Genomic DNA, 26,564 nt, shown 5'->3' on the forward strand with positions numbered 1-26,564 from the left:
AATTGATGGCCCTATTTAAAGCCAGTCTCTACCAGATGCAGGAGAGAGGAGAGGTGAGCTGTGTCACCAGAGCCATGTTATGTTGAGTTTTGTTAAATGAATTGATTTGGGGAAAGTTTTGTCAAGTTATACATTAAATTAAGTTCACTGCAAATAAATTGCTCACCTTGGAAATCCAAAATGTCTGCATAGTCTGCTTCCCTACCACCTTCCTTGACGTTCGAGTGTGACTACCTCACACTACCCCACCTGATGATATTTAAAAGTTGTCATTTCTACCTAATTTGGTAAAAAACGATCTAGTTTTTTGTTTTTATCTGTAGCTGAAGCAAAAGGATAGAGAAGAGGAAAATTCACACTGGGAAAGCTCAGATCCTTTTAAATGCAAAGTCTCAACTTGCTCAGTTTAAAATCAGAACGTGATACTTTGAACAAGAACGAAACAATTTAGTGGAAGCAGTTTATCCAATATATCGCTAAAAGGCAATAAAAAAAATACAAATCACAAAAAATTAACATTTAAAGTCATAAAAAGCCTGTTGAATGTTTTAAACGTATCTCTCGGACAAACGTCTCAGTACATGAGCCCGCTGATCATTAACACCAAGAGATCTACTGCAGTAATTCTGCCAATTACAAAGAGGCATGGTATTAGCATTTGGAAAATGTCTTGTTTTTATTATTGCCTGTGTTTTTAGGGAGTAAGAGTAGGAGAATTTCTTTAAATGAAGAGTAAAGGAGCAAGAAAATGTATAGTTTGGAGAAGGCCAGAGACTAGTTTTCTAGATATGTCCTGCTTTAATTCAGCTGCTTTCTTGCAGAGAGTGCAGGAGGCAGGAAACATAATGGCCACTGGCTACCTGCGCTATTTTCTCATGGACGTAATGAGGCATTGCATGAACTTTGTGTACGAGGCAGCTCACGGCGTAAAGACCATTTAATGCCGTGTGAATGAGTCAGACATTTGCTTTCTCACATGCAGCTGTGCTGAGTGATGTGGAGTATATGGATGCAGATTATCAGTCTTTGTTGCCGTTTGTCTTTATCGCCTATGAAGGAATGATTTTCACAAATAAATAAGTAAATAGCAGACATTCAAGCCCAGGTACGCTCTCTTGAACAAGCAGATATGGCCGTGCTATAAAAGGACCAGCCCGTACCTATAGTGTGTAGATGTGTGCCCCGGCTCCAAATGTGCACACAGTATATAGGAGGGTATATCCTCTTTGGAGAGGACGCATGGATGCGTGGGTGGATAATTCCATGTGTCAAGTGTAATTCTGAGGGCGTCCACTTTAGATAAGGTTCCCATATGGCTAGATGTTCCTGTAGGTTCTACATTTGCCAGGCAGTCAGCTTTCTGAAGTGCTGAATACTTGTTGGGGGAAAAAAATCCTTGGTCAGGTTTTGTCTACGTTTGGATGTGAAGTGTGTGAGTAAATCTCGATGGTTCTTTCAGTGGCTGCATCTTCACGCTCGATGGAGCATCTGCCCAGTACACACACACACACACACACACACACACACACACACACACACACACACTGTGGATTTAAGCTCATTTAAGACAAAGGCACAAGGCTTAAAAGAAGCTTAAAACACTATGGCGGTTAAGCCCGTGCACACAGCACCGCTGCAGAGCAGCTGTACATTCTGCCTTATTGGTTTTTTGAATGTTCAAAAAAAAAAAAGACAAAACATGAGAGCATAAAGGCGTGTGTGCTGTGAGTACATGATGTATGTATGTTTAATAGAGGCAAGTCTGATGCTCCCAGGGCACAGCGCCGACCGTCAGCAACCGTTTCCCCTGTTTCCATAGCAACCGCTGTTCAATTACCTCTGCTGTGCTGCACTACTCTGGCTCTGTGTCGGTAAGATGGAGCCACTGTGCTGCATGTGTGCATGCGTGCACGCTTGCGTTTGTGTGTGCGACAGCATCTATCAGAGACTGTCTTGTACAGCTGCCTGTCGTGCCTTCATCCAAACGTCTGTGCTGTGCGCCGCTCCTCTTCCTCCTCTTCTCCACAGGAGTGGGAAAAAAAACACCTTCATCTCTCTCTCTCTGCTCAGGCTCTTGGAAAAAAAAATCCCTCAGTGATGTAGCGGCTTGGAGCCACTCACAAAACCCCTCCTCCTCCTTCTCCCCATCTCTTATCCTTTCCTCCCTCCCTCTTCGTCCAAACTGCTCTCAGACACACACACACACACACACTCTTATCATGTGATCCACTTGCTGCACCACGATTGGTGTCTCTGATCGTGGCGTGTGTCCAATCAGGGCATAAGCCCCGAGATCAACCTAAGTGAAGCAGAGCAGCCTGGCTGATGCTCTTAGAGTCACAGAGGGAGGGAGGCAAATACAGAGGCATGCAAAAATATAGCAGAATTGAGATGGGTAAAGTTTTATGAAGGGGAAGAAGGCAGGGTTTTTTATTTTTAAATTAAAGAGAACACGCTGAAACAGCGAGTGAAGCAGGAAAGCTGATTTAGTAGGATAAACAGATTCGAAAAGGCAAACCGGAGGTGGTACACAAGCTGTGTTGACAGACAAGTCTCCCCTTATTGTGGCTAACGCTAAAGCTAACTGTCCACAGTCAGCTTGACTGCTCTTCCGAGGAGCCATCTGCTCCCTCCGTCCGTCCTTCCGTCCATCCCTCTCTCGCTGAGCTCTAAAAACTCCCGTTTCCTGGCAAAAGCACGAGGATTCGTCAGCCACTGTGGAGAGTATCACACCACGCTTGGAACCATGGAGGTGACATGTAAGTACTAAGAATGGAAATGAGAATGAGAAAGAGAAAGAGAGGCTGGTTTGCAATTAGCCTGCACGGATGGGGCGAGGGGAGGTGGTAGTAAGGGAGGAAGAGGGACTGTTTGTGTTGTTGCCTGGATGCGGAGGAGAAGGCGGAGGATGGAGAGATTGAGGAAAGGAGTAGAAAAGGCAGGCATAGATGGAGAAGATGGGATGGGGCAGAGCGGCAGAGAAAAGGGGAGGGACAGATGGGGGTCATGTAGACTCGGCGAGGCGTAAACAGGTTAGACCGGGACCCAGATCGCATCCTTTTCATTAACAGACACACACTCGGTCACACAAATATAATCTGTCTTATAAGCTCACATCCACAGCTACTTACACTGCATGCGCACATTTCCCTGTTCACCTACCCCCCCATTAGACTCCAGGCATCATCTGTATTCCTGTGCGAGTGAGTGTGTGTGTGTGTGTGTTGGGGGTTGGGTTTTGTTGTTGTGAATGGGATTACTCCACATTACCAACACCCACTGTTTGTCACCAGAGGAATTCAATGCCACTACTACTGCTCTCCTCTACTCCACACTGTCTCTCTCAGCCTTGGATGAGCTTCAACCAGTGTTTTAGCCAGAGGGGTTTGACACAGGATTAGAGCGAGGTCAGCCCCAGACTGTAGAGCAGGCGTCTGTGCAGTACTGCCAGTACCTGATTTTATTTGTTTGGGACACAATGCAGAGAGGATTGCCGTCACATGTTGTGCTGCTCACCCTATTATTGTGATGATAGATAGCATCTTAGCTGTCGGGTGAACTATACGCTGCTGAGGTTAAAGCTGAAATGATTAATCAGTGAAATTAATATGCTGACTAACTGAAGTTAAATCGAGAACTAGGTACTTTAGATAGTTTGTTAAAGTCATCACGCTTTTTGAAGTCTCTTAAATGTTAGGATTTGTTGCCCTTTTTTGGTGCTAATGTACACCAATGCTATATGTAGGATGTAGTTCTCCCTCTTCCTTTCTGCAGCAAATCATCAAACTTTCACATGTTATCCCAACTACCCTCCCCTAACTCCCAATTGGTTCCTGCAGATTGCTGCCCCTCCCATGGGCTGGTTGTGCTGGAGGTTTCTTCCTGTTAAAAGGGAGTTTTTCCTTCCCACTCTCACCAAGTGCTTGCTCATAGGGAATCATCTGCTTGTTCGGGGTTTCTCTGCATTATTGTCGAGTCTTTACCTTACAGTGCCTTGAGTTAACTGTTGTTGTGATTTGGCGCTAGAGAAATAAAATCAGTAGTATTAACATCTTTCAGCTGCTTCTTTATTCACAAGTTTTTGCCACAATGGATAGATCAGCATGTTTGATTTTACACACATGTTTCCGACATGACCCTTTCAGGGAACTGTACCTTTTCCCAGTCGGTTTTTGTTTGTTCGTTTAATTAAGAAAAATCTCTGTCTTCTACAACAGTTTCCTGTAACTAGTAAACACGCTGAGATATCAATCTGAATTTTGAGGCATGTGTTTGAAATTTGCCTCGAACAATCAAGGGTCATGACTTAGTCTGTGGCCCAGTTTGAAAATGACTGATTAAAGTAAAAGGGTTTTACCACAACCAATACACATTTCTAAGCACTTCAAAAAAAAAATGTCTCCCACACAGCATGAAACAGTCAATTAAAAGTCCATCTATATTTTTGAAAATACGCTCAGTCAGTGTGGGATTCTCCTTAAATCATGCTTGTTTATATGTTTACATTTCAATTTTCTGTCATATTTTTTTTGAGCAATTAAAATAAACATGCAATACTGAGCCACTCTAGATTTACCAGAATATTTCTTGCCAGGGCCGGGATTTATGCCAGCTGCGTCCTGGATCGAGCTTCATTCTGAAGTCATCAATTCTCAGAACGAAAGCATTGCATGTCTTACTTTAAATCAATACTGGAAATGTTTATTTGCAGTTTCAGCCCTGTTAATGATTGTATTCTCTAAGTGACAAGCCGAGCTCTATCACGAAATCCATGTGTCTGGTTATCGGTGATCAGTAAGCTGAACAAGAGACCTCGAGCGTGGTGAAGGTAGCACTTCAGCTAAAGCCTCTTTTCCTTTTTTTTTTTTATTGGTGTTTGACATTTCTGTTCCTGCCTGTGGTGATATAGAGGAGAGTAGATAATCTGCTTTGTTCAGCCATGTTGAAGAGTGACTATCCCAAGTGGGATTATTCACATAGCAATCCCCAAAAGCCCTTGGTACTGTAACTGCAGTTCAGAGAGCCTCTCATCAGCCCAACCCTGATAAATCGCTTGCTTTTTTAGAACATAGAAATGTGGTTTTTAGCTACTATTTCAGCTTTATTTAATGATGCAGATCAGCTAAGGCCGTTTAATGCAAATCAATGCAAATGATTTCTGACTGTGCTCTTTAGCAAGCGGACACTTCTTTCACTTTGCCAGAAGGTTCCCATAGATGCATGCATACTTGATTAATCGAGTGGGTGCCGGTGCGTCCAGTCAGAAGTGATGTGACAGTAATAATTGTGAGTGCAGGTGACGAAGGCTTTGGGCGAGTGCCATGTTTGGATTCCAGAAAGCGGCTCGGGACACTTGGTGAAAAGTGCTCGCACACGCCACCATCAATATGCCAACAACTGTGACCGCTGCTGTCCGGCTTTGTATGGAAATGATACGTCTGATGGCGAAAGGGCACCTCCCCCACTCCTCTCCTCTCCCACAGCGAGACCCCTCCTCATTTTGTTATAGCACACTGGCTTTACGTACCTCAGCAACTCTGCAGATGTTTACGTTCCTCTTTCCTTCCCTCGATTTCTTTTTGTCTTTCTCTCTCCTCCTCCTCCTTAGTCGTGTCTCTTGACCCCTCCCCTTTCTCCCCCTACACCACCACCACCACCTCTATTGTTGAATTCAGACAGGCTATTTATATCTTTCTGCCTGGCTGCTTCACCTCCCACTCCCTTAACAAGATTTTCTTTATTGTTTTTGCTTTTTTGGGTGCACGTGAAAGCGAGCGCACACATGTGTGTTTGTAAATGCGCCGCAGCAAAGTGGCGTATTTGTGTCTGAGTCTTTCTACAGAGCACGTGAGGTTGCGTTAGCTTGGTGTGTGTGTGTGTGTGTGTGTGCTTTTGTTGTCCACATGGTTTGAGTTTGTAGCAGGAGGACGGTCCGGATGCTTAGCTGTGTTTCTGCGCTGGGATTTCGTTCTTTTTTTTTATGAGTACATTAGTTTTTCATGACTGTGTGTGTTCCTAAGGGGGTATCTCTGATGTCAGGCAACGTTGGCCCACTCACACTGAGAACACCAAAGCTAAGCTCACTAATCAGACCAGAGAGATCATCAGTCATTAGCATCAAACCATCTGAGCTGCACAGGCAGAGATGCAGAGCTAACATTTTTTTGTTGTTGCTGTTTCTGTTGCTTTGTGTCAGGATAGAGATAGTCTTGTCTCATCTTCACAACAACAGCACACTGAAAATCAGCAGGGGAAGAGATGAGTAAACTCCAGTTTTCTTGTCTTTTGATGCGGTTATTTATCTATCTCTTCATTTATTTATGTGTGTTTGTGTGTCTCTGTGTGTGTGTGCCCAGCAGTCAGCAGTATATAAAGTCTTCTTGCAAGAAAAGTCTCTACAAAGGTTTTGGTTGTGTGTGGGTGAGACTTATTGTGCATATGTGCTGAAGGCCCTGTAATTAATATTGAATAATTATCCCGTTTTGATCTAACACAGCTTGAATCAGTGATTAATTTAAAGCACCTCCTCTGTCTGTGGATTGATACTCGTGTGCGGGGAAAGGAGACAAACCCAGAATCTCTCTCTGTCTGGTGTTTTTTTTTCAATACCTCACTTTCCTCTGCCGACAACAAAAAGACAAGATGTATGATTGCAATTACCACTTTGGACTAAATATGCAAGAGCAAATCATGTGCACAAGGATTCATATTGTTCCTTCTTTTTTTTTTTTTGGCTCTCTGCTCTCCTCCTTCTATTTGATATTTTCTGCAGCAGGTGAGAATTTCTATTCAAGCCGCATCAGGAGACAGTGGTTGCATACGTAATGGCATAAAGCCTGTTTTGCACAAATCAATTTTTCCACCGCCGTTCTAAATTAAGTGAAGCGCAATAAACTTTACGTCCTGACAATGTCTGGATCCCACTGTGCGTAGAAAATCACTGCTGTTGCATGGCTTCTGCAGCGTCTTCCATATGCTTTTCTGTACAGTGCCAAACTTGCACTTTGAGTGTAAAAGCTCTGTAACTGGCCTAAGTAGGAGCTGGTTGCATTATTAATGGGGAAGCTGTGTGATTTAGTTTTCCAGACAACTTCAGTCTACCCAGCATTCATGCATGAACGAGTGCTCTTAGGCCCTTTCCCCCCCCTTATGCATTACCTCATATAATTAAATAATACCTGATTTTATGTCCTTGATGAGATTGTTAATCACCACCAATTTACTCACGCCTGTGGGACAATTAATGCAGAATGTTCATATTTCCAGCAACAACTTTGTCATAATAATACACTCATTAATGCAACGCTGTACACAAGCCAAGGTCAGCGCTCGGCTTTCATCAGCATTTCTTGATAGACTTGCAGTAAGTGGCGATTTCCCAAGCGACTCTGTTCTGCGGTCATCCATATGGGCTGTGCTGCGCCTCACACAGAGCTGGTTGTTGAAAAAGAGCTCCTCTGACAGTTTGTCTCAGCATGCATTGCTAGCCCTCTAAATATGGCAACAACAGCAGCCAACAGCAACAGCCGGTGTCGACCCAGCATCACTCATGTGGAAGGAAGACTAGAACCGATGCAAGGAAGGTCTTCAGATGTGGTTTGCGGGTACGTGGAAATATTAGGAATTTCCATTAATTACTCAACTAATTGTTGTGTGCGCTAGTGGTGCTTGCTCCTACTGAGTAATGCTTGGGAGAGGAGGAATACAGCAGCGTATGTGCACTTTAAATGTGCACATTGGGAGTGTGTAGAAGTGTTTTGCCTACAGTACAGTATGTGTGCTTCTCTGTGGTGCAGTAATGCTGTCAAATAGGTCCCCGAGGCATTGACTGAAAGAGAATGGAGCTGCTTTTCCCTGCGCTTTTAAAGTTGCATTTACCCCGTACCACTCTATTTTATTTCATTGAAATACCCAGATATCATGACTCCTTGCATGTCAGCTGTAGGGGGGTTTGGCACATGATTGAAATTTTAATGGATGAGACTAGCGCCTTATCCTCTCAGCAGAGTTAACATAGAGCCGCGACAAAGTTTGTCAGTAGAGTCTAAGAAAAACCAAAGGCTGAAGTGGTGCTGTGACTGCCTCGTTGTTCTGTTGCCGAGCAGTTTGTTTAAGGTAACTCCAGTGATTTTCTTAATATTTTCCTTATATACAGTACTGTCAAAAGCCTTCTGCCACCCCTTATTTCTTTAGATATTGCCAGGAAAATGGCAAATGGCTGCAGCAATTTATTGAAATGTCAGGGGCCATGCTGAAAAATTAAGCCACTGCCATTCAAAGGCTTTCCAGGTGGTATTGCATGGTGGAAAATCCGCTGGTACTTTTCTGCGTTCATAATTTCATCACTTTTGATGAAAGATCTTCAACACCACTGGCTAAAATGCAGCCCCAAACCATGACGGTGCCTCCACCGTGTTTTACAGATGGCTGTAGACTCTCTCGTCACCTCCTCCATACTTATTAAAGAAATGAGGGGTGACTTGAGACTTTTGCACAAAGGGAACATTACTATCCCAGTTATGATAATTATTACTGATATTTAAAGATATATCCTCTCAAGTTCCTTTCAGTTGTCCCCTCTGTAACCAGCACATGTATGCCACTGACAGCAGCTAGCACGCAGTCGTTGTTTCAGCTCAAGCTTTCAGTGCTCCAGACCAGTGCGAAGCAGTTAAAGCACAACACTATGCCAGTGTGTTTGTGCTGTCTGACTCCTGTCAGACGGAGATCTGTGTTTTGTCGTGCCTCCCCAAACGTCTTCTCACACAAGCTGCAGGGCTGAGTTAGAGCAAGAAACCGCACATTTGGCATTGTTGGCAAAGATTACTGTCACTATGATTTCGGAAACAGAAACCAGAGTGAAACAATGTCTGTATTCACAAAGGAAGCTCGTCTTAATATGGATTTAATAAACTAGGCAGCTTGCATCATCGATACTGATGTTTTTTCCCAGGATGTTTTACAGCTTTGATGTAAGTCGTATCCTACCTATAAATCTTCAGCCACATACAGATTTATATTTTTTCTTTATTTTTAAACTCTGCCTTTTTATCAGCTTTTAAATTTAATACAAACCATACCCACCTCCCCTCTCCAGGCAGCGTGATAAGAAACGGGCATCTTTTAATGTCCATCTCTGTGGCATTGTTTTACTTTCAATGACATCATGGTCAGCTCTCAAGAAGATAATTGTTTACTGAATGTGGGACATCGTTGCAGGGAGGAGAAATGTAATGAAGGATCACCTTTATTAATTTTTTTTCTGCTAGTCACTTAAAAACCCCAAATCTGACGGGAATGAACTTGTATGCGCAGATAATTATTGCACAAACACGTGCTGGCGTACATTCCTTTTGTATGCGAGCAAGCGTGCATGGTTAGTCTTCTTCATTTACGGCCTCATTGGCACCGTGTGAGATCGACTTTTTGATTGCTTTCACTGAGTTATCAGCGAAGTCGTTATTCTGTGATTACTGCGTTGTTACTTTGCCCACCAAAGTCTTACCAGGACAAGCTCCAGTTTTTACCACACAGGCATGAGTGGCGGGTGAGCAGTTGACTGGCAGCTGGTAAATGATGTCATTAGCATCTCTCAGGCAAATGGAACGGCGGTGACAGTCGATTGGTCGTTGAGAGGGGGAAGGTAATTTGTTCCGGCTGAGGCGTTGCCGATGATGGAGAAGCCGACTAGAAGAAAGGAGAAGGACGAGGAGATGGGAGCGTGGTAGACGCGTCAGTGGCCGGCTCTTCATTACATGGACTTGATGGCTCATGGGACAGCATTTAATTACTTTTGCCGACTCTTACTCTGCTGTCCAACTTCTCTCTTGCAAAGAGCTACAAGTAAGAATCGCTGACTGTTGTCTAGAATAGATTAGTGCATGAGGGGGAAAATGGAGAGAGGCAGAAATAAAGATAGAGGCGACGACCGGGATGAACGATTGGCCACTTAAATCATCTAAAGTGTACTTTAAGATGACGCCATTCCAAAAGCGGAGCCTAAATTTGGTGCTGAGGATTTCTCAGCTCAGGCGGTAAAAAGTTTGTTTCAGCGTTGACGTCATCTCACCTCTGCCAAGGTGCTCTCTGAGCAATCGGTGGATAACAGAGAAGGATGAAGATAAAATATTCATAATGCCCTGTTGTGAAAGGACCATGTGTTCGTATTAAATGTGATGAATATTCGCAGTGTTAATTAGCATCAGAGCAGCCACATGGGCCAACAGAATTGTTTTCCCGGTGAAGACATGACTGCAAACAAGGCATATTAATGAACAATCCCCAGAGACAGCTGGGCTGAAACACCAGAGCTGGATGGCGGTCTGTCCCTGGAGATTGAGATTAGGTGAGAAAGCAGGCTACAGGTGACAAGAAGATTCGAAAACGTCATTTCAGGGGTGGTCTTCAGTGTACTCCAGATTCCAACTGCAACCGTTTTTGTCACAGTTTTATTATTTTCTTTATTTTTAAACAGATTCTTAGTGACATAATGTTCCTTAATGGCAACCTGACACCTCATTTGTAATCCTAATGGGGAAATAAATTCATTTTAGGCTTAATTATCACTTTTATAGGCGTGTGTGTGCAAAAAATGATGGGGAAGTCGGTGAGGGTGTGATTAAAAGTAGGGGAAAGAAGTGATGAATCTCTGGTAGCGTGATTGCAAGTTGTGGCTTCATCCATTTGCAATTTTCAGCTCAAAGAGGAGGATGAGGAGGAGGCTGGGGTGAGGGGCTGAAGCTCAAAAGGCAGTCTCGGGGTGCTGTAAACCTGTCACAACCTGGACGCCTGTTTCACCTTGTGAAAATATGGCATTCATGTTATGAGGATGCACAGGTGAGGACAGGACATGGAAAAACAGATGGAGAAGTCATCCAACAGTGGGAATATGGATGTGCATGGATTTATGTCAATTTAGTCCCGACTGGTGCAGAGGGAAAACATCAACGCTCGCCCTCTAGTGGACACACTTTTTTGGGGTGGGACGTTTACGTTTTTTAACCTGTTCATGTTGCACTACTGCACATCAGTTAGTAAAGAGATTCATATCTCATCACTAGAAGAAGCCACATTGTCCATGCAGTTCTTTTTAAATATAGTAAATCACAACATTTTTACTCAGTGAGCATGTTGGTTTCAAAGAGCCCTCGTGCACAGCTGTCGGGATTGTTATGAAAATGAAATAATGAGGTCAATACGTTGCATAAATGGGCTTTATCTTCATCCAGTACGGAGCTTCTTTGTGACCAACCAAAGATCCTGATTTTGGCTTTTATGCGCTCCGTTAAGGGGGATTTGAAGGATGCACTTTTGTACAGTCGTTGATGTTTTGCATTAGTTATAGTGCCACTTAGATTTGGATTATATTAGAGAAAAACCACAAATCCACTAATGCGAGTCTGTGTCTGGGCTTTGTAAATGAATCACACTGCATATGGTCAAAGTCTCAGCTCTGTAAGTGATTCTTCAGAGGAATCTAATGGCCTGTCATATCTGGTCGCTTAAATGTACTAATTTCAGAGGCCAGCTGTAACATTGCCAGTGTGCTTGCGGCTCTGTGTAACTCCCTCTCTGACCTCCTGACACTCCTTGTCTCCGTGCTTGTCACCTTTTTGCATGTGTTTAGTTCCCAGGATTAATTTGTTGCCCATTAGTTTGGAAGTCAGTCATTACCGCCTCCAAACATATTTTATTCCAAAAGTTAATCCCCAGATTAAAGTTTGTAATCGGTTACAAAAATACTTTTTTGTGGTGAAAGCTTAATACCAGCATTTTACCACGAGACTCCATCAGATCTAGAATTAGACATGGGTTAAGTTCTTTTTCTGGCAATATTGCTGAGCTGCTCCAACTTCCCCACAGGAGACTTTGGGTCCAGGCCTCCTCTTAATGCTTTTTAACACAGAGTACTGCTGATTCTGATCTAAGAGGATTAACTTCAATCGCCTGCGTCATCTGGAGTGTTTTTGTTTTTTGGTGCCGAGCTGGGGTTTATTCTGTGCCTGCTACACTTTCACCAAGTCCAACCTATTTTTAATGCCCTCACCCCTCGATCTGAGTAGTGTGAGGCCACAGGTTAGCAAGTTGATGAGTAATCGCTTTGCAGTAAAAACAAACAAGAATAATATTACGTAAGACGATGTTTGGGATCTTAGCTGGGTTTTGGCATAGCTGTTAAGAATGGGAAGCTGAGAGATTTCACCGATCACGAATGTAGAAGTATCCATTTGTTCTGTGCACGTGTTAGCACAAAACATGATCTCAAACTCTCATCATCTCCTAATTTAATAAAGTTTGTAAGAAAGCGTCTCCAGAGGCTGGAAACAAGTGTGCTCTTAAGCACTCGATCAAGCCAAATCAAAGAGAACAGAAGGCGGACGTTATTTCTTTGCATCACCTCAGTGTGATTCGATCTAGCGAATCAGCATCTGCAGGCTCAAACGGCGCTTCTGACAAAGTTGATCTGTCATCGTATCTGCCGTCACATCATCTCCAGTTAGTGGAGGAGCAGTGCTTAGCCAGAGAGAAACGGTAAAAAGTGTTTTTGAATGAAAGCTGCTCTCTTTTTGAATGTTCTGTTTGAAACTTTTCAGGACGTTTTCAGTCAGATTCCTTTTTCGTGTGTTGGGAAAATGCGTTCGCAGATCAAGAAAATTCAGGATCTTTGGATCACACCAGTGTTAACGTTCTAATTATGCAAACTGCAAATCACTTGTCAGAGCACAAAGTTAAATGGAAGCAGCTGTCATCCAGTGTTTGAGCACAGGACTCATTTTCTAAAATGCTTCAGTGTGACTAGAGAAGGATGAAGAGCTTTTATATGCATAGCCAGCGTGTTACTGTCATAAACCTGGTTTATTACTCGTCCTAGCTTTTGTGTGATTTTAACCATTCTTTATGGTTTCTGGCACTTTTGTTATGTCATGATAGAAACTTGTGTAAGCTCTTCATTTGTCAGAGAATTTCCTTGCGTGTGTTTTTTTTTAGTTTTCTTGCGTGTTCCGCACACCAACACATCAATTACTGCGTTTCATTTTTATTGCACGAGCAGTTAAGAGGTCATTTATTGATCTGGCTTTGTTGTCTCTTTTGTCATTGCTCACTTCAGACAGTGTGCAGATGCTCTAAAATAAATAATCCAGAAATGCTTTTGATGACTTTGAAGAGCACTCCTATCGCGCTTCTGCACCCATTTCCAAAAAACTGGTTTTAGCTGAATTTTAATACTGTGAACAAGTTCTGTCATGTATTTCCCCGATATACGATACTTTTATTCAACTACCCACTGCTAAACTGATCTCCTTTGCTCTTTTTCTACTTGATGCCCAATGAACCAGACTGGATTAGAAGCTCAAGTTCTGGAAAAAATAAAAGGCATAAATCCTTTTGGAGTGAAACGCTCCCCTGAGCCTAAAATTTGGGTGGGGTTAGAGTCAGGGGGGTGATTTTGACTTCCTGTGTCTTTTTAGATGTAGTACACGCTCTCTGTCTTCACCCATTATGTCTCCTGCACCCTCTATAATCTCATCTTGCGCTCTTTTGCTTCTCTGCTCTGCTGTGCAGGTAATGCAGGTGGTGAGGGAGCAGATCATGCGAGCACTCACTGCCAAGCCTAATTCCCTGGACCAGTTCAAGAGCCGCCTGCAGAACCTGAGCTACACAGAGATCCTGAAGATACGTCAGTCAGAAAGGATGAATCAGGAAGACTTCCAGTCCCGCCCCATCCTGTGAGTCATGCAGTCATTTTTTTTGTTTGAGTTTTGTTTTGTTTTTTTGCATAAACTCCAAACTTACAAAAGCATGCATTTGACAGAGGGTTATATTGTTTGAAGTGTTACACCAAAGCTCTCAAAAGCAGCAGCCAAATGCTTTATTTAATATGAATAGTAGCTACTAATGTTTTATTCATTCATGTTGTAGAGCTTTGCAGGAAAAGCCACTCTGAAAACAATGAAAACTACAGCTAGGTGATATTCCTGCTGGTATATGGAAGTGCATGAGAGCATAATATGTGTCTACAAATAGCTGTAGTACTTTTCTCCTGATCTCCAACTTGGCCCACAGCAGGTTGCGTCTGCGCTTTGCTCTTGTAATTGAAAATATACATAAAATTCAAATTGATTGCAAACGGTATTCCAAATGAATACTCCATTAATGACCCTCCTGCTCACTGCGCTCGGAGAGCTAGCCTGTAATAGATCACTCATTCAATGATGCAGGTCCGGTGATGAAGAGCATTGTTTTGTCCTGCCTGTATTTAATGGAGTAGGTAGCACTATTGAAAAATCGTTGCATCAAGAGAGCTTGTCCCTTTGAAGAGTAAACAATGCCTTAGGCAAGGGCTTATTGAATCAATATTGGAGGGGTAGAGACCAAACTTTAGTAAGCAATTAAACCCGGTGAAAAAAGCAACACAAAATAAAGAAAGTTGCACAAAAGTTTTTATATAATCATATTTAACAGATTGGTTTGAATCACTTTCCTGGTTAATCTAGCACACACCAATTCATTGCTGCGTCCTTCATTAATGAGGAAAAGATGAGATGCACCCAGTCTATGTGAAGTGATTTAAAGCCAAGTGAAAATGAAACGGCACACTTTAAAACTGTATCACAGCTGTGGAGAAGAGCTGAGCATCGCAGAGCCTCTTCTAAAGACTGCCGTCGGAGTTTTCCTCTAATCTTTGCAGCACGATTAAGAATTGTAAACACAATGAGCTGAGCACGTCAGACCAGATATTTAAACGAGCCCTGCTTTACACGCTGCGACCGCTCGCACTTCTCTACTACAAATTATTGGGGGGAATGAGTTAAATGAAAAGAAGGTGAAGCGACACTTTCACTTCACTTCAAAGCTGCCCGTCTTTGTGGAAGTTCTGAGCTTATTATTTTATGTAATTTGAGATGTACAAAATCTACACCTTAATTCAATTGTAATAAGTGGCCAAGTGTACATTACCAGGAGGCCCGTGCCTCATTGCTTTCATCATTTAAACACTTGTTAACAACCACAGTGCCTTTTTTGCGGAGGTCTGTTCATACAAGACGTTCAATTTTCGGTGAATGGATTCAAATTAAAACTGAGGAGCTGCTTCCCGAAAAGACGAAGCAACAAAGTAATCTGAAACTCTCAGGCAAAAGCAGCCTCGCCCGTGTCGACCTCAGTCATGAGCGCGGCGCATGAAGTGGTAAAGACGAGCTATCGTCATCCATCCTTTCCCAGCCATGCCTTTCTCACTAGCTGTTTCTTTAAAGATGTCAGAGCGAATGTCCTAACACAGATCGGTGTAATGACTGGAATCACCAATGAGGCAAATACATGCCTAGGGAGGGCCAAGCAGGGAGACGGATGAAGGGAGGAATAAGCGAGTGAGCCCGAAGGAAGACGACGATGCGATCAGGAACGCCGAAACATAAAATTCTCACAGTCAGTAATATTTCTACGGTAGAAAACAAATGTATAGTAAATGTGATGAGAAAGGACTCGGCTGTAATAATGATGGAGAGCGGCACTGCTCAGGCAGATGATATACATAATTCATGTTGACCGGTGCTGTGTGCTCTGCATTCGTATGCAACGGAAACAACACACATACATGAAGCTGCATGAATAAACGAGAGGAAATCGAGCAGATGCTTCAGAAACACAGGTTTCCGCTGATCCAACCTCACGAGATGCTGTGACATATTTGCTGTGAAAGTGTATGTCTGTGTGTTTTGGCCCTCTCTGTTTCATTTCCAACAATCTTATTGACTGGGAGGGTCTTGTGACTTCGCTGTCACCGGCTCGCCACACCGGGTGCGGTTAACGGGATTTAAACAATTCTCTTAAAGCAAGGGTGTGTGCTTGTTTTTCGGCAGGGAGCTGAGAGAAAAGATCCAGCCGGAGATCATGGAACTGATCAAGCAGCAGAGGCTCAACAGGCTGTGTGAGGGCACTTGCTTCAGGAAAATCAGCAGCCGCAGGAGGCAAGGTGAGGCGCAGCATTCACACACATGTACGCGCACAGGAGCAAACACGAATTTACAACCATACAAACGTGACTTTTGGTCATACGCATCAGAATCCACTGCCACGCCTCTTGCATCCACAAAAGATCTGCTTCTGTTTCCTCCTTTGTCTTCTTCTGTTCTCTGTTTCCATCGCCTTATTCTCTTTTCCATGTGAAAACACCACAGGAGATATTTTATCTGAGGGGGATCTTTGAAGCTGTGGACTGCTGTGCGTCTGCCGTCATGATCGCTCAGAAGTTTTCTGGCTCTCTGAGCCTTTGAGGCAGACACATAGTGAAACTCTGCCTCTCTCCTCGCTGCATACAGAAAAGCAGGAACACGCGTGTCTGCCTTGAGGTGCACGCGCGGCGTCTTCCGTCTCCTTTTGCTTCTGCACATACAGGGAAAGGGCGCGCTAACAAATGCAGAGGCGCATAAAGCCAAAAGCCCTGTAAACACACTTCTGTTTGCTCTTCTTCAGACACATTTGAGGGGAAAGCTTTGAATGGAAAGAATGAAAGATGACTGTGATAATCCCCAGTTCTACACTACAGAGGATGTGGTGAAAATATCAACCCGGTGTATTGCCTTTAGAGAATAACACGAGTGTGTTGTTCAGGAGATATTAGGACGCTCCCATTTAAAGCAGCACAATGGAGATGAGAGCAAAAGGAATAAAAATTGAAAATCCGGCAGACTGCTTGCATTCAAATCATTCCACCTAATATCGCATTTCACACTCGCTGCCACGAGAGAGAAGGAGCAGAGAGGAATAAGAGAAGCGGGAAAGAGAGGAGTAGCAGGTATAATATACTGCTCTTCACTCACAGAGGATTTAATCTGCCTGAGGCCTCATCCCTTCACTCTTCTGTCCCCCCACCTTTCCATAACCCCTCTCTGCCACTTTTGCCTCTACAAATACATTAAATTAAAAAAAGGAGCCCAGTGACAAGCTTAGGATGTGGTTTGGTTCGCTGTTATTGCATTGCTGTCAGAAGCTACCCTGCAGGAACTGTACTTTTCAATAAGGCAAATCAAACTGACTGACTGAGTTTAGACCTCGTCCTTTTTTTCTTTTTTTTCCCTCCATGCACCAATTTATTCTGGCATTTTAAAACCTGATCACTGATGCATTCATCTTGGCAGCTGTCATCCAGATGTTGTCATAGCCGGATGACGGAAACGGAGAAGTCGAAAAGATTATTCAGGACAGACGTTCAGGTGGAAACCGTCAGCCGGATTAAGTGTCTGATCTTCTTCGCTGCTTGTGGCCGACTGATTTACGCTTGTCTAGGTTTTCCGGAGCAGCATGCTGTGATTGAGCTCATATTACCATATCATGGTCATCATTACTTCACAGAGATCCTAGAAAGCTTCTCAGTGGAACTGGGAACACGCAGCCTATGTGGATCCTACACAAAAAGAAAGCACGCTGGACCCTTTTAGAACACGAGTGTATGTAAAGCTATTTTGGAGCCCTGCTGGATCTGACACCAGCCTGTGGGGTTCCACCGGCTTTAATCTGCTGCAACAGCGCGCTAACTATAGCCAAGTCATCTGCCTGCTACAAGCTAGCTGTAGCTGATATCGCCTCTGAGGACTCTGAGGAGATTGCCGTTTATCCACAACACTCCTGCACCCCCATTCATCAGCGTCTCTCTGTGGCTTGCTTTGTATCCTTCCTCTGCACGTGTGAATTTATGATTCTTTATTTACTTCTTCCTTCATTAATACATGTTGCTCCTATCTGTTTTCCCACTCTATCTAAATCTCTAAGGCTTTGTTCTCGTGCTGGTACTGACAGCAAATTCATGCATTGAAAAGTGAGAAGCTCCTCTTCTTGCAAAGCTTAAGAAAGCAATGCCACTACGAGGCGATCATGCTTACCTAGTCAAAATTTTCCTTTATCTTTGGTGCCTCTCTTAGACAGATTTCCCAGTTATTACTTTATTAAGTCTCTGTATGCTGGAAGTGTTTATTTTATACATGCAGTAAGTTAGATGGGCTCTTACTGTCCCCTCACGCAGTCCTCAGCACTCCACGGCTTCTTGTGTGATTATTTCAAAGACTCTCGTCCCGACATAAAATATTAATTAAGCTGACTTCAGTGCATTTGAATCTTCTCTCTACTCCCCATGCTGCCCATTACAGGAAAACACTTTTTAAAAGGTCAGCTTGATGGCACTTTAAAGTTGGAAAGAGTGCTATGTGTGCCGTCTTAAGTGCAGGATACTGCAGGCACTTTGTGTAAATGCTTTAATGCAAAAGTAAACTTTAAAATTTGACCTAATTCTGTTAAACGTTATCGCTCACCAATGTTCTGGTTGCTGACTTTGTGATTGTTACGAGTGATACGAGAGATAAGTTTAACATCAAAGACAGCAAGAAGACGAGCATGCACTGCTGCACAGACACACCCTATCAGTTAAGATGAGCAGTTTGAGAGCCTCCCATCCCCTCACAGCCACTGCACAGATCTCTTCTCAGCTCCCTGTGGACCAGTTCCACTCGAACCAATGGCCTGGCAGCACCGACTGTCTATTTTCAACAATTAGGATTTGGACTGTGCACGCACCGAGCCGAACTCCCCAGTCTGTGCACTCTTTCTGCCAGCTCAGCTCGATGCCCACCTTGCCAGGAAACGGCCGACAAACACCAGGCTGGAGGCAGAGGCTGCTGATGGAGACAATAACCAGCAGTGTGTACAGACACAACTGGTGCTGAAGCTGCTGGGGGATTGCTCAGGAGAGCGGCCACGAGAAAAACACACCAACACGATTTTGACTTGAAGGGTCCTCTTAACAGTTACAATGATGTGACAACCTATGCACAGTAAATTTTTTTGCTCACCTAATTTTAGGCCACTTTTTAAAAAAAAAAATCAGATAATATTTTGCTGTCGTATATAGCTGATATAATTGATGCTTTATCTTTGACAGCCTTTGTAATGTTGGATGTGAGCTTTGATTGCCTTTTAGAGAGAACCTTAGCTTTTGATATTAAAAGACTGTCATTTTTTACCTCATTTCCTCAGTCTTCACAGAAAAGTAGCTTGGATCCCATGTCTCTGCCAAGGACCGGATATACACTTCGTTTAATCAGGTCACAGTTAAGGGTTCATGCTCTTTTGAGCCTTTTGAGTGAGAGTTAAAGAAACCTGGATGTCCTTTTGTGATCTTGAATCGACCGTGTTTTCTGCTGTTGAGTCATTGTTCGGTGAAGAAGGCCGCCAGTTCTGTTGTTGCCCGTCCAGATCCCTCCCTCCCTTAGTGGAGATCATCGTTGCCCATCTGTGGATTTTCCTCAAGGCTGTTTTATTTTTTGACACATATTTTTTGCCATGCTAATTTTCTCTGCTGTTGATGAGTCATGCAAATCCATACCCGTGTGATGCCTTTGCCAGCTACTGCTTATTTCATAACACCTCTAAATCTGCTTCTTACTCCCTTCTGTCTTCCTGTCTTTCTCATCATTTGTTCTAGATAAGTTTTGGTACTGCCGTCTGTCTCCGAATCATAAAGTCCTGCACTACGGAGATCTGGAAGAGAGCCCTCAGGGCGAGGTGCCCCATGACTCTTTACAGGACAAACGTGAGTAAAACCTTTAATAGTTTGTTTGTTTTTTTTACAGTATTTTAGCACAATTTCTATTTAACTGCTTTCCCAATGACTTGCAGAGGAAAATATTTATCAGTATTTTATGTTGATTTCCTGCAAAAATGTGTGTCTTGCCGAATTCAGAGACGAGCAGCAGTCACCGACACTAACAGTTGGCTTTTTACAGACAGTGTTAACATCAGTTTTTCTTGTGGGCCTTGCACAGTGACAGATTTGGGGAAAATTTAAAGTTTTAATCACTTGAAGGAAAAAAAACAAAAAAACAAGAACCCATATGGAATAGCACAGTTGTCAAGAGGATGATGATGTTGTTGTTGTTGTTGTCGTTGTTGTAAACTCACTTCTGTCCTCTCTGCAGTGCCTGTGGCTGATATCAAAGCTGTTATCACTGGCAAAGACTGTCCTCACATGAAGGAAAAGGGAGCCCTGAAGCAAAACAAGGTGTGTGTTTGTGTGTGAGCGTGCGCACACACATGCACGTGCACATGTGCATGTGTGTGGGCGGGTGGGTGTGTATCCAGGCGAGAGAATGAGTTCCTGTGTATGCGAGAGTTGCATAACGAGGACGTCGGTTACATAATTTCGCTTTAGGAAATAACACAATAACTTGCGTCTCAGCGCTCTGCACAGAGGCGTCTCCGTCAGAGGCCTCGCGTAGAAATAAGTCACCGAATAGTCCGTTAGTTACAGACGACAATTACGCCAGAGGCGCTAAAAACGTGCTGGCATCTTTTCTTCGCTGTGAAGGTGTGATAGTAACGTTTGGGCGCGCCCTCTGCGGTGCCTCAACCAGGGTGAAAGAGCCATCATGTCTGCATCTGTGTACACATCAGCTCTTCCTCGTTCGTACTTTTCCTCTGCAAACCCTCGGCCCCCACCCACGGGACTCCGATATATTGGATCTTGGATAAATAGCCTTGAAGACAAAGGAGCACGCCTCCTCTCTGCTTTGTCTCTTTTATTACCTTGTCGATAAGCGCAGGTCTAGGAGAATGACCTGAGGGGGGTCTGTGGGCTGTCTAGCAGGCCTGTCCCAGCCTTGTGAATGAGAACATAAGCACATTTCATTACTCACTGTTAGAAGACCAGCCAAAGTCACCTCTACAGACTTGAGAGCAGAGCAGGCAGTGCACCGTTTGTGGGACACTGGAAGAATAGAGAAGTGTGAAGTGTTTCCATATTATCTCCCAAATTCCTCCAGATATGTTACGTTACAGCATCACACAAATGATTGGAGGATATATGACAAGTGTGGATGATTGCATGCTTTGCTGTATTTCCACAATGTTCCAGCGATTTATAATGGGACCAGTTTATGTGGGGGGAAAAAATCATCATCATCTAAAAAGCAAGTGCACATTTATTATTTAAAAATATATATATTGTGGGAAAGAGGAAATTAAATTAACCCATTACCAAAAAGACTGCTGCAGCACCAGTAAAAGGTGCATGCACTTAATAAGTTCATAAAAAGAAAAGCAGAGCGGTAACAAATGAACACGATCTGTCTTTTAATTGCACCAAAAAAGAGAGGAATTAGCTTTGAGGTCATAAACCTGGAAAAACTAACAATGTTGTTCATTTAATGTGGGTATAACACTCATTTCCTGCTTACCGCTGAAACGCTCAACAACTGTTTCATGAAATGCACGGACATCCTCAGGAATAACTTGATCTACAGTATCCAACAACCAGTCACTCCATCAGCTGTTCTTTGAGTTAAGTAATTATAACAGGTTCTTTACTGAATCAAGAGGGTAAATATAGTAACGACTGCCCTTTTAGATGCTCACTGTGTGAGTGTGCAGCTTAAACCGGCTGCACAGAGTAGATAGAATTACTCTCAGCACTACTTTGTTTTTCTTTCCCTCTCTGAGTCAAATCTGACCACAGATTCTTTTAAGCTCTCCTCGGCTCCAGGCTCAGCCTCTGACTGAGTAATCCCCTACTGGCTTCGTAAAACCAGACGCTAATTTCACACAGATAAATTACTTGCATACATCTACAAATCTGGCTCTGTCACTACACTGTCCTCCTTCTCCGTCCAGTTAATTTCATAAAAGAGACTGAAGTGAATTTGTCTTTTTTGTCCCCGATCCCCAGCCCCTACTGTTATTTTACAGTAGCTAATATAAAAAGATCCCTACATATATCTCACTGGTACCGGATGAGTTAATGTGCAGCTGATATAACAGATGGTGATGGGACGTGGAGGAGAGCAGCATCGCGCTAGTATGGCAGCATTGTACTGTAAATCTCACCTGGTATTTCTTCTTCTTTTCTTTTTTGCTTCTACCTCTCTCTCCGTCCCACCTCCTCCACTCTCGCTCGGTCTTTGCACCATTTTCTCCGCCTCACATTCTCCCTCTGCTTTTCACTCTGTCCTCTCTGCAGGAGGTGTTAGAGCTGGCCTTCTCTGTCCTCTACGAGTCGGACGAATACTTAAATTTTATCGCTCCTGACAAGCATGAGGTAAGCTGACCCTGCAGTTGTTGACAGTGTCACACAGAATGAACGTGTGGGATTACGCATAGAGATCCTATGCATGGTTTATGCAGGTATAGAGCTGACACTTAAATAGTGGAGAGATGCCTTTATGGACAGATATAATTTAATCGAAAAACAAGTATAAAGCTTGTGCAGGTAAAGTGAAAAAAACATGTTTTCTGACGTGTAAAGCATAACTAGAACTGTTTAAACGTTGCATATGAAATGATGTGCACCAGCCTGTTTGCCGTTGGCTTGGAATGAACTTTATTTGGACTTCTGACTTAACAATGACTCGACCCAGTTTACTTGACTTCATTTTAGTTTGCCCCAAAAGGCTTTAAGACAGCTCTACTTATAAATAGCTGATAGTCCTTGGGGAATGTGGCAAATAGAATTGCAATGTTGGTGGTTTTTTATAGATTGGGGCCAAATATAACTCGCTGTAAACAAAGGTGTAATGCCTGAAAGCTTTCGCTGAGGAATGTAGAAACTTTTTGCCTTTTTTTTTGAAGGTGTCTTCTCTGTTTCGCAGAGTAGATTTTAGAGGTTTTGTTCTTTGTGCCGTACCTTTTTTTTAACCATTCTTATGAATATTCTAATTAACGTGCCTCTGCCCGTCTCTCCGCAGTATTGTGTGTGGACAGATGGTCTGAATGCCCTCCTGGGTAAGGAGATGACCAGCGAATACACCAAATCTGACATGGACACCCTGCTCTCTATGGAGATGAAGCTTCGCCTCTTGGATCTAGAGAACATCCAGATTCCAGAGGCCCCGCCCCCGATTCCCAAAGAGCCTAGCAACTATGACTTTGTTTACGACTGTAACTAGGTGTACGACCCCACAAGCCCGAACCCGAAACAAACCCCAAACCCACTGTATTCACTGGACCGGTCCCCTTTTCTTATAAACTGGAACAAGAATAAATAATAAAAAACAAACAAACATATAATATAAAAAAATGAACTGTGATTGAAAGAAAAAAAAGGATTTCTTGAACTATTTTCCTCTTGCTTCTTGCTAGATGTTTATAAGGGAGAAAATGGTGCGTATTAACGATAACTGTTTGCACTTGAGGGACTTGGGGGTCGATGCAGAGTCATCACGTTGCCATGGAGAAGAGAAACCAGGAAGTGTTTGTTTGGCCTGTCGTTGGTCGTCCCACGTCTCCTCCTCCTCCTCCTTCTTCACTCTCCTCCAGTGTCTGGTGTTTGAAGACATTCACCCTTTTCTTCTTCTTGGCTGCAGCGCTTACTGTCATTTTGCTTCAAGAATATTGTGGACAAAAAAAGCTTAGAAATTCCATTGGATTGTCCTTCCTTTATGTTCATGTTATTATTGTTCCTCAGGGCTTTTGTCACTAGGGGGTGAAGGCTATAGGGATCAAGATGGTGGTTGTGGGATTCAGGAGCAGGGAAGGACGATTGGGCGTCAACGGGGAGGGGGGCGTCAACTTCCCAGTAGTATTTCCTGTCACATTCCCACTTACAGTAGGACAATTGTGGCAGCTAAGTGTTTCCCAAGAGGCTGAATTACCTTTTAAGATGAATACTTTTTAAAAACAGAAAGAGAAAAACTAGTGTCGTCTGTCTACTCTGCCCTGCTTCACATGTAATAGAGACTGTTAGAAAAAGTCAATCCTTGAAATCCAGGCACTGTACCACAGTAAAAAGCCTCTTTTTGAAATATAAATGTAATTATCCCACCACTGCTTATTGCTTATTGTACACACCTACACAGTGGCTTTGCCATAGAACAACTGTAAAAGCGCCACCATTGTGCAACAGGCGCTCAAACACACACTTGTCTCTCGCTCGTTTGGGTCTCTCGTTGTAAAGACTGCTGTACACAACATTCCAAAGCAATATTTTAGCTTTTTTTTTCTTTTGTTTCGTTTATCATTTGTAAAATGACTACGATTTAGTGATTTTGCTTTAGAAAAACGAAAAAGAACAAAAATTGTGAACGTGCCGGGTAGTTAGTATTGCAAAATGTAAGTTAGTATTTGATCAAGGGAAGTTGACATTTTTTGTGTATGTTCAGGACAATATGGCCACAAAATTGAGAGTTTATGTATTTTTTTAATTTAAAAGCAGATCGTGGTTGTTATTTCTAAGTATGATTTATATATTCCCCCCTCCCCCTTCCTATTTAATGCCTTCAGATTGTTTTGTTTTTTTCTTTAGGATTTTTTTCAAAGCCCCTCAAAACTGCTGTTTACATTAAAGGTTTAAGAACTGTAACCACTCTACACTGTGCCTCTCTTCATTCACAAAGCACAACCGCAAGGGTCCAAGACATGACTCGTGATGAAAAGCAGTAATAGTAATTTCACTCTGTACTGAGACATTGATTCTGATTTGTCACTCAGGCTGAATCCTTTTAACAATGAAAGACACATCGCTATAATTAATAGGTAACGGTCCTGGAGGCAATCTGTTTTTAATGGAACAGATAAAACAAGATTAACTATAACACAAATGAAAGCACTTCGATATTATCTGACCAAATCGCATGTTGGCGCAGGATTCAATTCACAGGCATATGAAGGAGTTTTGTGTCAGTCTGCATCTGGACACAGACTTTAAGATCATCAGTATCAAACAGCTACACTAACGCAAAACCATTTTAAGAGAAGTTACCAGACTTTGATGAAGTATCACAATATGGTCCTAAATTATTCTTGGCTTTAAACTTTAAAGTTTGCTTGATAAACCCAGATCCAGCACCAGGGTTCTTCTGGGCTCTTGATATGTGATACAAGATTTCGCCAAACCAACTTGTCTGGACCAGACATATTGGAACTAAGTTAAGTGGGTGTTTTCCAGTCTGTTCACCTCAGTCCTTTTCTTGGTTCTTGAGTTAACCAGGTTTTTTCTCCAGTGCATCTCAGTCTGCAGATGTCTTGGTTAAATCCTCAGTTTCCAAAAACAGTCAGACTCACATCTTGATATCTTTACGAACCTTTCGTTGACCATGACAAGCTTCCCGCAGTATAGATCGAGTCCTTCATTTCAAACGCCACCAAACTTTTCACGATTTTTCTCAGACTCTCCAGCAATTCTTTAAAGTGGTCTTGAGCAAAAGTTTAAAGACCTTTGGTCATTGTCTACTTTTTCACTCCTTTTCAATGCAGTCCTTGTACCTGAAAATTTTGAAAGTGATGTTTTGGTTTGTTTTTGAAGCCGCTTTATGGTAACTTATCACTCAGGCATTAGAAAAAAGCACCTAACTCAACCAGTGTTGTGTCGACACAGACAACTTAACAAAGAACATATTTAAGACTAAATTTCTCTATGCATTTTATTAGAAGTAGAATATTTTTCCCCATTTCTTTAGTTGAGTCTAACCAAAGATCATGCATAAAATTGTATTTTTGCACAATTAGTTACAAACTTGGGATCTCCTGCCATGGTGTGCAGTGAGTCCTTTAAAATGTGAGGAAACTGAACAAGTCAAGGACAAAAGAAGAACTGTCAGGTCTTAAAAAAAATATCTGGGGCATATGAATAGAATCTGAAAGTCGTGTCCTTAAGAAATAGGGAAAAGCCCTGACACAGGACCCAAGAGATGCATCTGTCCCTTCAGTTGATCCATCAGCGGTTCACTGAAGCCCCAACCTGAAATGGTCTCAATGGAAAGGTGGCTGTCAAGGAATCATTCTTAAGGAAGGAAAACGGGAGGAAAAGGCTGAGATATGCCAAATTATAGAACAACTGGACTGTAAATCAGTGGCACTTGTATTTTTTGGTTCAAGTCATGGTCAATAAGTACACAGCTGTATGTCAGCCAATAGTGTTGCTGATTCTGTCAAAACTGATGGAATGGACACAGAAAAGTACCATCAGATTTAGATCCGCCATTCAGTACCAGCTCTAAAATACCTGCTTTGTTTTTTAACATAAGAATCACTCTGGCAATGCAGTAAAAGCAAATTTGGATAAAAACAGAATGGAAATATATCAGTCATGGATTGGTCTCCCCATTGTTAGTGAAGCATTGTGGGATCATCTTGACTAAGGATAAAAACTCAGCTAAAAATAACCAAATAATGCAAGCTAAATAAAAACGTTCAGCATCTGAACAGTAAATCATAAACAGCACACACCTTGCATTCAGGTGGGTGAGAATTGTCTTGGTGAGTAATAGTTTCTCCACCATCCCACCTCACAGACCTCCTGCAGAGACCGCAGGTTCATCTCCGTCTGTCCAGAAGCTGTTACAGCTCCATTCAAAGCAACCACAAATGTGGCATTTTATGTTGTGCCACTTTCAGAGCAGGCATTTCTCTCACAGAGAATGTCGCCTTTAGTAAAGCAATATTTCATCTTTATGAATCTGCCCTTTTACTTTGAAATAGAGTTCTGTGTGGAAGTCGGCAGAAAATGCAATTTTCAAAGTTAATATTATATTTCACAGCTAAATAGTTCAACTTTTGTTAGTGACACATTACATGAATTTCAAACT

The 26,564-nt window shown here is 42.7% G+C and overlaps 1 protein-coding gene across 6 annotated transcripts in view; it reads left to right on the forward strand.

The window, feature by feature from the left end:
• The window catches only part of elmo1 (engulfment and cell motility 1 (ced-12 homolog, C. elegans)), a 98,933-nt gene extending 74,585 nt beyond the window's left edge, over positions 1-24,348 (forward strand). For 5 of the 6 annotated variants that reach the window (XM_005932937.3, XM_042225179.1, XM_042225178.1 and 2 more), the window contains 6 exons: positions 13,564-13,727; positions 15,861-15,973; positions 19,475-19,582; positions 19,968-20,050; positions 22,004-22,081; positions 22,728-24,348. In XM_005932937.3, coding sequence (XP_005932999.1) covers positions 13,564-13,727; positions 15,861-15,973; positions 19,475-19,582; positions 19,968-20,050; positions 22,004-22,081; positions 22,728-22,928 — 747 coding nt within the window. In that variant the 3' untranslated portion in view covers positions 22,929-24,348. Of the gene's footprint in view, positions 1-1,882; positions 2,760-13,563; positions 13,728-15,860; positions 15,974-19,474; positions 19,583-19,967; positions 20,051-22,003; positions 22,082-22,727 lie in introns of those variants that run through there. The other variant, XM_005932939.3, reaches the window with a different exon arrangement.
• Positions 24,349-26,564: the final 2,216 nt, after the last annotated feature.

Source organism: Haplochromis burtoni, unplaced genomic scaffold, assembly GCF_018398535.1.
Source record: "Haplochromis burtoni strain Fernald_Lab_line unplaced genomic scaffold, NCSU_Asbu1 Contig_163, whole genome shotgun sequence".
In the NCBI taxonomy this organism is placed as follows: Eukaryota; Metazoa; Chordata; class Actinopteri; order Cichliformes; family Cichlidae; genus Haplochromis; species Haplochromis burtoni.